Genomic DNA, 12,193 nt, shown 5'->3' with positions numbered 1-12,193 from the left:
CCATCCCCCCTGGGGGGTGATTTCTCGCTTTCTGTCTCTCTGTCTCTCTCTCTGTCTGGTGAGCACACGTGCCCTATAGTAAAAACCTCTCCAAAAAATAAAAAAGCAAAAAAAAAAACCTTTAAAAAATAATAGCAAATTTCCGTAACAGCCCAACCAGTAGGGACCAGATTTACCCTGTCATATAGAATCACTAAAAATAAACAAAATGCATGAAACAGTGGGTTTTAAGACAGTCCATAGACACCAGGCATAGTATTTTCTAATGCTATTATAAATGGTATATCGAAATGTTCATTTTCCAGTTTTTGCTAGCGCTTACTAATCTCTTAAAGAATCATTTTATTTAACTTTATTTACTTATCTTAATTTGGACAGAGAAGGACAGGGGAGGGGGAGTGAGAAAGCAAGCTTCCAGGTCTAGGACTTGAACTGTGGTCAGCCATGTGGGAGTCCTGCACCCTGAACCACCATGCCACTTGTGTCCCCGCTTTTACTAATTTTAGTAGATCGTTTTATGGTTTTGTTTCTCAATTCTTTTCATATATGATCCTGCCATCCACAAAAGGAAGCAGTAAGTACAGTTTCACTAATTCTGTTTGATCTCTACATCTTTTTTCCTGTTATAAGTGATTATTATAAAAATAGCAAGTTAACGACAGCCATTTTTCCTGCTCCGTGGGTAAAATCATCCTCTAGTCTAGAAAGGTACCTGCTGGGATTCTAAGGGCCTCTCTAACCTCCTGTAGGGCTGGCAGCCTGATTGTTAAGGTGGCCTGACCTGGGCCTGGGTGCACGCTGGACCCCTTCTACTGCTGAGTGGGGACAACCAGCGTCTTTTTTTAAAGAGATTTTTGCTATAGGGCTCAGGCGCTTGAGGGTTAGACAGAAAGCAAGAAGTCACCTCTCAGGAGGATGGCCACAGAATGGTCCCTTCTCCTCCATTCTCCTCTTGGGATTTTGGACACACACACGTGTTTCAAGCCGCCAGGTCCAGGACTCAAACCGTGGTGGCCATGTAGGAGTCCAGGACCTTTAAAACTATGCTGCCTGCTGGCCCGACGACCAGAATCTTTGCAGAGCATCCAGGACACGGGGTTGGAGCCTAGCGCTGTTTCCCCAGCCCCTAGGATGAAGTTTCGGCCACCTCCGCTCTGCGTTTGCATGGATGGGCCTGAGCAGTGCCCTTGTCCTGCGGGCAGTGTCACTTGCCGCCACGTGAGCCACCAGGGCTCCTTGCCACGCGTGGTTTCAGGACCTGACCCATAGCCAGGCCCTCTGGGCCAATTGTGGGTTCTGGCGTTCGTCTCCTAGGGGACAGGCGCAGGTAGGGGCCAGAGCAGGCTGGCACCCCCCAGGGCAGGTGCAGCCGGCGATAACTGCCGTCCGCCGCAGGGCTCGACATGGAGGAAGGCCGAGAAGGAGGCACGTGGCTGGGCATCACCACCAGGGGTAAGCTGGCGGCGCTCACCAACTACCTGCAGCCGCGTCTGGACCTCGAGGCGCGAGGCCGAGGTATGGCGTGGTGGGCGGCCCGAGGTGTGGTCGGAGGCGTGTCGGGGGCGTGGCTGAGGGACAGCGGGGCGTGTCCCCCGGGCTAGGTGGGCCGCTATGCGGTGGGGTGGGCGGGGCCGAGATGAAGTGGGGCGGGGCCAAGGGTCCGCGGCTGCGGTGGGGCGGGGTCAGAATGGGGTGTGGCTTGGGCGCGAGTGGCAGCGCGCTGCCCTGCCTTCTTCCAGCTTGCCACCCATACCACCTTGGTCTGCTGCAAGGGCGTGTGGCAGAGACAGGAGAGAGATGCACCCCGTCTTGTCACATCACCGTGGGCCTGGCCCACTCTGCATCCCTAGATGAGACTCGCTCCTCTGAGAGCTCACTCCACCCCACAGTCCCTGCAAGGTGTCACTTGTGATCTCTGTGTCCTTATTCACCTGCCAAATGTTAGCAAGTGCCTTCCTGGAGAGGACAGCCCCAGAGACACACGCTGTCCCCGCTGCAGGTGGTTTTCCTGCATGCTGGGTTTCCCCGTAGAGGCAGGGTGGGGGGTTTCTGTCCTTTTGGTGTTGTTGACAGCAGTACCACACTGCGTGACTCCTATAGAGGCTTCTGCAGCTCGTGGTTTGGGAGGTCTGAGGTTAAGTGTCTGCACCTGGTGAGGGTTTTCTTGTCAGTGAGGACGCTGCCACTTCCTGAGCATCCCATGGTGGGAGTTGGTGTGTGTCCTTCCGGTTTCTCCCTCTCCCTATAACCCGCCAGGACTCAGTCATGGGGGCTCACCCCCATGACGTCATCCAATCCTGACCGCCTCACACAGTCCTCACCCCTTAATTCCACAGATGGATTAATTTTTTAAAATATTTATTTATTTATTTACTTCTATTTGTTATCATTATCTGGACTCCCACGTAGTCCAGTTCGAGTCCCGGAACCAACGGCTCAAAACTCACGCAGGGCGCATGTGCGTGTGTGCCCAAAATCCCAAGAGGAGGCTGGAAGAGAAGGGATTATGGTGTGGTCATTCCCCCGAGGGTGGGGGAGGGGGTGTTTCTTGCTTTCTGTATTTCTCTGTCTCTCTAGCAAGCGCACATGCCCTATAGCAATAACCTCTCTGTTAAAAAATTTTTAAAAAGACATGAATTTTGGGGTAACGTATCCTACACATAGCAGAAGAGAAAACTTTTTTTCAAGGGATTTTTGCTGTAGGATGCATGCACTTGCTGGAGAGACAGAAAGAGACAGACTGAAAGTGAGAAATCTCTCCCCAGGGGGGATGGCCACGTGGCAACCCCTTCTCCTCCATTCTCCTCTTGGGACCTTGGACACACACACACACACATGTGCCCACGGACACACACACACACACATGTGCCCACGTGATTTTTTTTTTTTGGAGAGGTTTTTGCTGTAGGGCATATGCGCTTGCCAGAAAGATCCTGGGCATGCACGCACATGCACCCGGCATGAGTTCAAGCCACCAGGTCCGGGACTCAAACCGTGCCCACCATGAGTTTTAAACCACCAGATCTGGGACTTGAACCATGGTCCACTCTGCAGGAGTCCTGCGATGTAACCATTACGCCATCTGCTAGTCCCCAAGGGGAAAATTTTTTTTAAGCCAAAATGCAAACCCAGACTTTTCGATGCTGATTGCCCTGGTGGCCTGGCTGATGAGTCATGGCTACATTCGGCAGTGTCCAGCTAGGCGCTGGGGCTCCGCTGGGACCCCTCATCTTCCTGAGTCTTTCCAAGGGGCCCCACTTCAGTCTTCCCATGGAGAGGCATCTCAACCCTGCCGCCTCTGCCACGGGTGTCTGTCCCCTGCCCACAGGTGAGCTCGTGACACATTTTCTGACCACCGACATGGACAGCTTGTCCTATTTGAAGAAGGTCTCCACGGAGGGCCACCTGTACAATGGCTTCAACCTCATAGCAGCTGACCTGAGGTGAGTCTGCAGACGGGGGACGGTGGCTGTGGCCAGCACTGCCTGGGGGCATAGGAAGCAGAGTTCTGTCCTGCCAGACAGCTTAGGGGGGGCTGTGGTGTCCATAGCAGCCTCCCCAGGAGTAGCATTTGGTCTTGGGGACTGTCCCGGAATCCCTAACTCAGAGACTTGGGAGGAGATGGAGCCAAGGAGCTTCCTGGGATGGTGTGAGAGCTGCTGGCTCCCTGCCTTGAAAGAACCAGGGCTGCGAAGGGCAGCCATGTGGGGGTCACCCTGGCTGTGTCCACCCCTCCCACAGGCAGCAGTAACCCTTAGCGGTCCTCGCCAGGAGGGGCCGGCTGTCCTCCACGTTGGAGATACGGCCACGGAAAGTGCAGAGGTTTTGTGGGGTTCGCCCTTCAGGGAAGCTCGCATCCTTCCCTCCTGCCCCGAACCCTGTTCTCCTTCCTACAGCCCAGAAGTCGGGGAACGCTCAGCCCAGGGCGGCCACTGTCTCTCCTGGCTCCCAGGGACTGCTGGGTTGACCCGCCTCCCTCAGTACAGCCCAACAGGGCAGCGGCTGGGTGTTCTGAGGGTCAGGTGGTAGCAGGTGCAGGGCTGATCCCCCGGGATCCCCCAGGGGATCCCCTGCTGGTTTGCAGAAAGGGTGCTCTGAGTTCTGGCGGAAAGGCTTTGCCGCCTGGGAACCGTTTAAAAATGCACACTCAGCTCATGGACAGGAAAACGTGGTCTTTAGCGCCTTGCTCGGAAGCCTCCAACAGAGGGGCCCATGCTGCTGGGGTGGGCCAGCCCCTCAGTAGTCGCCTCCTGCGGTCTCCAAGGGCCCATGCCATGGAGATGTTGCTGCCCGCCAGGCTGGTCCTTGCAGGAGCCAGGAATGTACCGGAGATGCTGGACAGGAGCTGAGGTCTCAGCAGCACTGCCGGGACCCTGATTAGCCCCCGGCCTGGCTGCAGCGGCCTTTGTCATTGTGCCGGCCACTGGGGACCAGACCGTGAGTTGGCTACGCGGCACCTGTGCCCGGGCACGCGTGGCTCCGGCTGACCTTGTCTCCCCTCCACCCGCAGCACAGCAAAGGGAGATGTGGTCTGCTACTATGGAAACCGGGGGGAGCCCGAGCCCGTCGTCCTGACGCCAGGTGAGCCTGTCCTGGCAGCCCGAGTTGGGGGGTGCTCCCATGCGGGGGACCCTCTGTGCTTTGCAGAGGCCGGGCCCATCATGTACGTTTGGGGCGTCGTGCATGTTGCTGTCTATCGGGCCCAGGGCTCTGAGACCCTCGCACCCTCCCGCGGCCCTGACCGTGAGGAAGACCGTGCCTGCTCTGGGCGCCCTGCCTTAACCCTTAGTTCCAGGGGGAGCCCCCAGCCCCACCTCGCAGCCCCATCTCTCCCTGCATCACCTTGTGCCGTCTCCCTGCATCACCTTGTGCCACCCCTGTGTGCCCGTGTCCTGTCTGTCCCTTCTTGGAGTCTCCTGGCTGTCACCGTCTGGGGTTCTGGCCACCTCACTGTTCTGACCTCTAACATGTCATTCTGCAGCCCTGCACAAAAACGCCTCCTGGCCTACCCCAGTGGTTCCCTGGCCTGTGTCCTCACCCTCTGTCCGCCCACCCTGGGGTCCACACCGTGCTGCTGACCGGGCCCTCCCCTGCCCTCATGCCGCACCTTTGCCAGACGTACCGTCTGCTGGTGTGCCCTCCCGCCCCTCTCCCCTCGGGCGTTGCCTTTTCCGGAAGCTTCTTCTGCCAGCCCTCTGCCCCCAGTCTGGGCAGAGTGTCACGTCACTGTCCCCACCCCCTGTAAGCCCTTCTAGAGGTGGGGGTCTACACTGATCCCAAGGCCATTGGCAAGACAGAGTGGGCACTCCCAGGAAATGGCACTAACATTGTCATCTGGGCACACCCGGTGCATGGGACAGAGCCAGGGCCCCGACCTGCTCCCGTCCCCCGTGCCCACTGCCCCGCTGCTCCTCACTGGTGGCTCTCAGGTGTCCGCCCTGGTCTCACACAGGGCGTTCCAACCCCCAGGGGGAGTCGGCCTCCTCTGCGTCATCCATACCCCTTCTCTGTGGGGTGGCGCTCCTCTGCAGTGTCCTCCCTGTGTCCCCGAGGTACGGGAATCTCTCTGTGCTTGGCACCAGGCACCCAGTGGGTTGCAGGACACAGGGCACACCTTCCCCGAGTGCCCAGGGGGCCAGAGGGAGGTGGCGAGCAGCCCCCAGGACAGCTGAGTGACCCCATGCCACTGTGTTGAGGGGGACTGGAAGAACTGCAGGCCTTGTCGTGGATCCTGAGGACCCTGCGTAGCTCACCTCCAGGCTGACCACCAGCTTCCTACCTCTGATCAGTGACATTTTAGCAACACGTGGGCCCAGCGGCTCCAGAGCGCCCCCTTTGCTGAAAGTATGTCCAGGCCAGGATGCCCTGGGGCCGTCGGGATCCTCGGAGGAGGCAGTTCCCCGGTGTCTGTCTGTCTGTCTCTCTCTCTCTCTCTCTCACACCTGGAGGGTGGATTTCAGTGTGTCTCGTCCTCTCTCCCTGCGCTCTGCCAGCTGTCACCCTGTCCTCCATGTGGGGCTCCTCCTGCCAGCCACCAGGGATAGCAGGGCCCCTGCCGCCCCGTGACCCCTGGCCCTACTGCGGTGGGGACCCTGAACAGACCCAGCCAAGCTGCCAAGAGCCAGGAACAGAGACAAAGGCGGATGACCCCAGATGGCCCTGAGCTTGGGAAGGGCTTCCTGTCCCGTCCCCACTGGTTCTTACTCTTCTGCTTGCTTCGGCTTCTTCCCAGTGTGCACACCTCGGGGCCGGGGTGTGTGGCGAGGCGCATCCATGCCCGTAGTCAGCCTGACAGCCCCCATATCATCGGGACATCCCCAAGGCTGAACATTGGCCCAGAGGCCCTGAGGAAGCAGCCGGAAGCCACCCCAGGTGCCCTCAGTTCTCAGTGCCCAAGCCCCTGCGACTGGAGATGCTTATTTCCTGCTAATTCATTGTTTTGGAGAAAGTTTCTTTTTTCAAAAAAAAAAAAATTTTTTTTAATTTTTATTTAGCTTGGGACCAGCAATTGGAGTAATGGCTATGTTGCTGGACTCCCTTGCGAGAAATCACCCCCCCAGGGGGGATGGTCACGCCGCAGTCCCTTCTCCTCCATTCTCCTCTCGGGATCTTGGGCACGCATGCACACGCACCCAGCGTGAGTTCTAAGCCACTGGGTCCGGGACACGAACCGCAGTCAACTTTGTGGGAGTCTAGCGACATAGCCATTATGCTAACTGCTGGTTCCCCATGCCCAAGATCTTGAAAGGAGAATTAAGGAGAAGGGATTGCGGCGTGGTCATCCCCCCTGGGGGGTGATTTCTCGCTTTCTGTCTCCCTGTCTCTCTGTATTTCTGGCGAGCACACGTGCCCTATAACAAAAATCAATTTTAAAAATTTAAAAATTTTATTTAGCTTTATTTATTTACTTAATTTATTTGAACAGAGAGAGAGAAAGAAAGTGAGAAAGGAAGCCACCAGGTCTGGGACTTGAAGTCAACCATGTAGGAGTTCGGCACCTTAACCACCACACCACCTGCCAGCCCCTGAAAGTCTCTTTTTTTTTTTTTTTTTTTTTGAGAGGTTTTTGCTATAGGGCGCATCTGTGGTCAACTGCATGGGAGTCCAGTGACGGAACCACTATGCCATCTGCTGGTCCCGAGCTCACTGTTTTCAGTGTTCCCCATGTTGCAGCCTACACCGGTACTTTGTTTCTCCTTGTGGCTGAGTAATACCACGTGGATATACATTTTGTTTCTCCGTCTGTCCACTGGTGGACAGTGGGTTGTCTCCACCTTTTGAAGGTTATGACTGATGCTGCTATAAACATTCGTTGCAGGTTTTTGTGTGGACATGTTTTGATAGTTCTTGTGTATATACTTCCGAATAATCTTGCTGAATAATCATACAATAATTCTGGGTTTTTAAGAATTGTTTTTATTTAATTCTGGGGCCAACAGGTGGCATGGTGGTTAAGGTGCTAGACTCCCACATGGCTGACCATGGTTTTGAGTCTTGGATCTGGTGGCTTGCTGTCTCACTTACTCTCTCTCTTCCCCCTATCATTAAATTAAAAAATGATGATAACAAGTCAAATTAAATAAATTTTAAAAAGAATTATTTTTATTTCATTTTCTTTATAATTACTCATTAAATTGATGAGAGAGAGAGAGAAAATGTAAAAGCAAGTCCCCAGGTCTGGTACTTGAATTGCTCTCAGCCATGTGAGAGTCCAACACCTTAACCACCATGCCACTGGCTGGCCCCACAATAATCTTTTTTATTTTTTTTTTGGGGGGGGAGAGGTTTTTGCTATAGGGCACGTGCGCTCGCCAGAGACAAAGAGAGACAGAAAGACAGAAAGGGAGAAATCACCCCCCAGAGGGGATGGCCACGCCGCAAACCCTTCTCCTCCATTCTCCTCTCGGGATCTGGGGCACACACGCACATGCACCCGGCGTGAGTTTAAGCTACCGGATCTGGGACTCGAACCGCAGTCAACTACATGAGAGCCCAGCCACGTAGCCATTACACTAACTGCTGGTCCCTGTTTAACTTTTTGAAGAATATCCAAACTGGTTGCCAAATCACCTACATTTTACTATTTTACATTCCTAAGAGCACTGCGTAAGGGTTCAATTTTCTTTTTAGTTTTTTTTTCCCCCATAGGGCATGCAGGCTCCCTGGAGTGAGACAGAGAGAGGGAAAGTGAGAAATCACTGCCCAGGGGATAGCCACACCTCATTCCTTTCTCCTTTTAGCATTTGGGCACACACACACACACACACACACACACACACACACGTGCGTTCAGCATGATTTTCAAACTCCCGGGTCCTGGATTCGAACCATGGTGAGCCACGTGGTAACCCAGCACCTTAACCACCATGCCACTTGTTGGCCTCTCAGATTTTTCTGAATCCTCACTAACACTTGTTATTATCTATTTTTTAAGCCTATTTATTTATTCCAAGAGCGAGTGAGGTTGGTTGGTCTCCAGATGCAAAGTCGGAAGCTTCCCAGGAGGGTCAGCCTCTCAGAGCAGTGATTCCCATGGGCCACCATCTAACCCGTTATTGGTTATTGCCGTTTTGGTTACAGCCCTCCTAGTGGGTGCGAACTGTATTTTACTGTGGTTCCGATTTGCATTTCCCCGGTGACTAATTATATTGAATATCTTTCTTATGTTCTTGCTGGACCTTTGTTTATCTTCTTAGGAGAAATGTTTATTCAGATCCTTTGCTCATTTTTAGATTGTGTTGTGTTTTTGAAATGTAAAAGTTCTTCTTCTTATTATTATTTTAAAGAGTTATTTTATTTCATTTTACTTATTGCTATATTTTTTTCAGTTGGACCAGAGAGACAAAGAAAGTGAGAAAGTAATCCGCCAGGTCTGGGACTCAAACCACAGGCAGCCATGTGGGATTCCAGCGCCTTTAACCACCATGTCACCTGCTGGGCCCTCCCTTTTTTTATTATTAAATTTTTATTTTAATTGCCAGAGGGAAACAGACAGAGAGATCGTGAGAGAGAAAGGGCACCTCCCAATGGGCCATGGTCACATCGCAATCCTTCCTCCTCTGCTTCCCCATCTTGTCGGGAGTTTGAGCACACACACACAATGGGCGTTTTTCAAGCTGCCAGGGCTGTGATTTGATCCGTAGTTGATCACGTGAGATCCCATTCCCTTAACCACAGGAATAGCCATGTAGGAGTTCTTTAAATATTTTAGTTACAAGTCTGTTATCAGATATATGACTCACAAAAATTGTTGGGAACCAGCAGTTAGCGTAATGGCTATGTCCCTGGACTCCTACATAGTCGACCGCGGTTCGCGTCTCAGACCCGGTGGCTTAAACTCACGCCAGGCGCGTGTGCGTGCGTGCCCAAGATCCTGAGAGGAAAATGGAGGAGAAGGGACTGCGGTGTGACCATCCACCCTGGGGATGATTTCTTGCTTTCTGTCTCTATGTCTCTCTCTGTCTGTCTGGCGAGTGCACGCTCCCTATAGCGAAAACCTCTCCAAAAAAAAAAAACAAAACAAAACAAAAATTGTGTCCCATTCTGTAGGGTTTGTTTTCAGTTTCTTGTTGCTGTCTTTTGCAGCTTTAAACTTTAGTGAAGTCCCATTTAGCTGTTATTTTTCTTTTCTTGCTTGTGTTTTTGATGTATTATCTAAGAGTTCATTGTCTAACTTAAGATCATGAAGCTTCCCCCAACTGAGATCCTCACCTGAAAGTCTGGCAGGCAGAGGATGCCAAGCACATCTGTCTGTCCCTACTGCCCTGGTCTCCAGACAGGAGGCTTTGAGTGGCCTCTCCAACTTAGGCCCCTGCCCTTCTCTTAGAATACAAGAAGCCCTTTTTGCCTTAGCCATTGCCTCTGTCACCACTCTGGAACTTATTCTGAGAAACCGAAGGGTTCTCAACACTTGCACTAGACCCCCGATTTCCCAGTCAAGATCTTGGTGGATGTGTGGAGGGAGGCCATGCTCTGTTGAAGCTCAGATATTGAGGGGGTCCACTAACCACGGCTGTGAGTCAGGATAAGTCATGGCAGGTGCCCTTCTGGCTTCAGGTTGCTGATTCTTCTTATCAGGTGACTTGAGCCCTAGCATAGAGAGATGGTGTGAGGTAGGGATCTGGCTCCATCTTGAGTACCTCCTTTCCTTTCCTCATTTATTCCCTTCAAAAAAAAAAAGTATCTACTTCCTCCATAAGCAAGAGAGAAACAGACAGAAAGTGTCCCCCATTCCCAAGCCCCAGCCAACCCCCAATCATGGGCACACACATACCCAGTAAACTCAGGAAGGTCTCAAGGCTTGAACTGGGAACTTTTCCAGGTGGGTCAGCCTCATGGCACATCATGTTTTATTGCCACACCACCATTTAGGCCCTACTTATTCCTTATTAATCTGCTCACCAGGCCACCTGCCATCTCTGTCTCCAGGTCTCCTGTGGGTCCCTTGCCCTGTGTTGAGCTTTTATCTCCCCCTTGTCTGTGCAGATGGGTCAGGAGTCTGTATGGAGAAGGTTCTGGAGCATAGGTGATCGTGAGGAGCTCGGCCTTCGTCTGGTCTGGTTTCACCATCCCCAGCTGTACACCTGTTACCCCATGCCTGGGGAAGTTTAGCTTGAAACCTCGCAGTAGAGCTTCTGCATGAGTCTGAACCCAGGCTGACCCTTCCCCACAGGGACCTACGGGCTAAGCAATGCTCTGCTAGAGACACCCTGGAGGAAGCTGTGCTTCGGGAAGCGGCTGTTCCTGGAAGCCGTGGAGCGGAGCCAGGCACTCCCCAAGGATGCCCTCGTCGCGCAGCTCCTGGACGTGCTCAACAACGAGGAGGCGTGAGTGGGCAGGTCCCGCTGGGGCGAGAGGCAGATGGACTCTGCTACCCTGGCAGGCCCCGGAGCAGACCAAGGCCGGCTCCTCAGCTGCAGAGGGGGCTGTCGGGGCCCCTGCCCACACCCCACCCTACCTGCCACATCAGGTTGGGGTTCCCGACAGGGGCCTTTGATGAGGAGAGGTGGGGCAGCCTGGACCTGAGTGTTAGGAGACCTGGTGCTCCCAGAGCTCCAACCCTGTGGCTATGGTCACGTACAAGCGACCACAGGCTCCCAGGGTCTTCTCTGCACATGGAGGGCTGGTGGGAGATTCTGGAAGGTTCCAGGTGCTCAGCACACCGCAGACGCCAGCAGCCAGGGTTGGAGCATGTCTATGCTCAGGGACCATGGGACTGAGACATGCCTGTCCCAGGACCTGCCTGGGGAGTGGAGCACCCACAGCTTCCTCCCCACAGGCCTCTGCATGGGGCAGCTGGGTCCCAGTTGTCCCAGCCAAGGTCCTGGTGCTCACCAAACTGGCCTGCATCCCACAGGCAGCCCCACCCTACCCTGGCTGCCATCCTGCCCAGACAGCCCAGCATCTACTCCCACCTGGGCCAGCACGCTTACCCCATAGCCTCCCAGAGGAGCCCGCACGACCTGCACCCTCACCCTTACTGGGATAGGACATTGTCCTTCAGCCTTGGCCTTGACACTCCCTTGGGGAAGCCCTCCGTGGGCCTCCTGGCAGCCCCAGCTCAGCTCTTAGTCCAGCCCTGGGTCCCTGTCACCCTGGGCAGTCCCGCGACAAGCCCTGGCTGCTTTGCTGATGCCTACAGCCTAGTGCTGGGGATGGCAGCTGCCTGGTCACATGGTATGGGCGGACTCCTATCAAGAACACATGCCTACAGGGCACCCCTTGGGGCAGCAGGTATGCCATAGGGCCCAGGCTCAGTCACAGAGTCGGAAGTGCAAAGTGGGCAAAGAGATGAGGCCATGAGCAGAAAAGTGGACCAATACTTCCCGTGGTTTTTCCCGCCACCTTCTGGGACCAGTGGGCTCCTGGGGACCGTGAGGACGAGAGGCAAGGCCACCTGGCTACCCGGGGCTGCAGGGTGACCGCAGGGGCACTGATGGCCACTCCTCTTCTATGCTTCCAGACAGTTGCCGGACCCGGCCATCGAGGACCAGGGCCGGGAGTATGTGCAGCCCATGTTGAGCAAGTATGCAGCCGTGTGCGTGCGCTGCCCCGACTACGGCACCAGGTACGCAAGGCTGGGGCTGCCCTCACCTCACCCGTCCATCCGCGGCTCACCTAAAGAGTGAGAGGAGGGCCCGCTGGTGGACGGAGGGTAAGGCAGCTGGACCCCACATGGCCAAATGAGCGGTTC

At 54.4% G+C, this 12,193-nt stretch overlaps 1 protein-coding gene across 1 annotated transcript in view; it reads left to right on the top strand.

The window, feature by feature from the left end:
• Window positions 1–12,193, top strand: part of TANGO2 (transport and golgi organization 2 homolog) — an 18,913-nt gene that overhangs the window by 4,719 nt on the left and 2,001 nt on the right. The window contains exons 2-6 of the mRNA XM_014588566.2: window positions 1,396–1,515; window positions 3,329–3,443; window positions 4,511–4,581; window positions 10,673–10,826; window positions 11,963–12,067. Coding sequence (XP_014444052.1) covers window positions 1,404–1,515; window positions 3,329–3,443; window positions 4,511–4,581; window positions 10,673–10,826; window positions 11,963–12,067 — 557 coding nt within the window. The 5' untranslated portion in view covers window positions 1,396–1,403. The remainder of the gene's footprint in view (window positions 1–1,395; window positions 1,516–3,328; window positions 3,444–4,510; window positions 4,582–10,672; window positions 10,827–11,962; window positions 12,068–12,193) is intronic.

The sequence above is a fragment of the Tupaia chinensis genome, unplaced genomic scaffold, assembly GCF_000334495.1.
Source record: "Tupaia chinensis unplaced genomic scaffold, TupChi_1.0 Scaffold000287_1, whole genome shotgun sequence".
In the NCBI taxonomy this organism is placed as follows: domain Eukaryota; kingdom Metazoa; phylum Chordata; class Mammalia; order Scandentia; family Tupaiidae; genus Tupaia; species Tupaia belangeri.
Note: the sequence above shows the minus strand (reverse complement) of the source record. Positions and strands in the feature narration are given on the sequence as shown.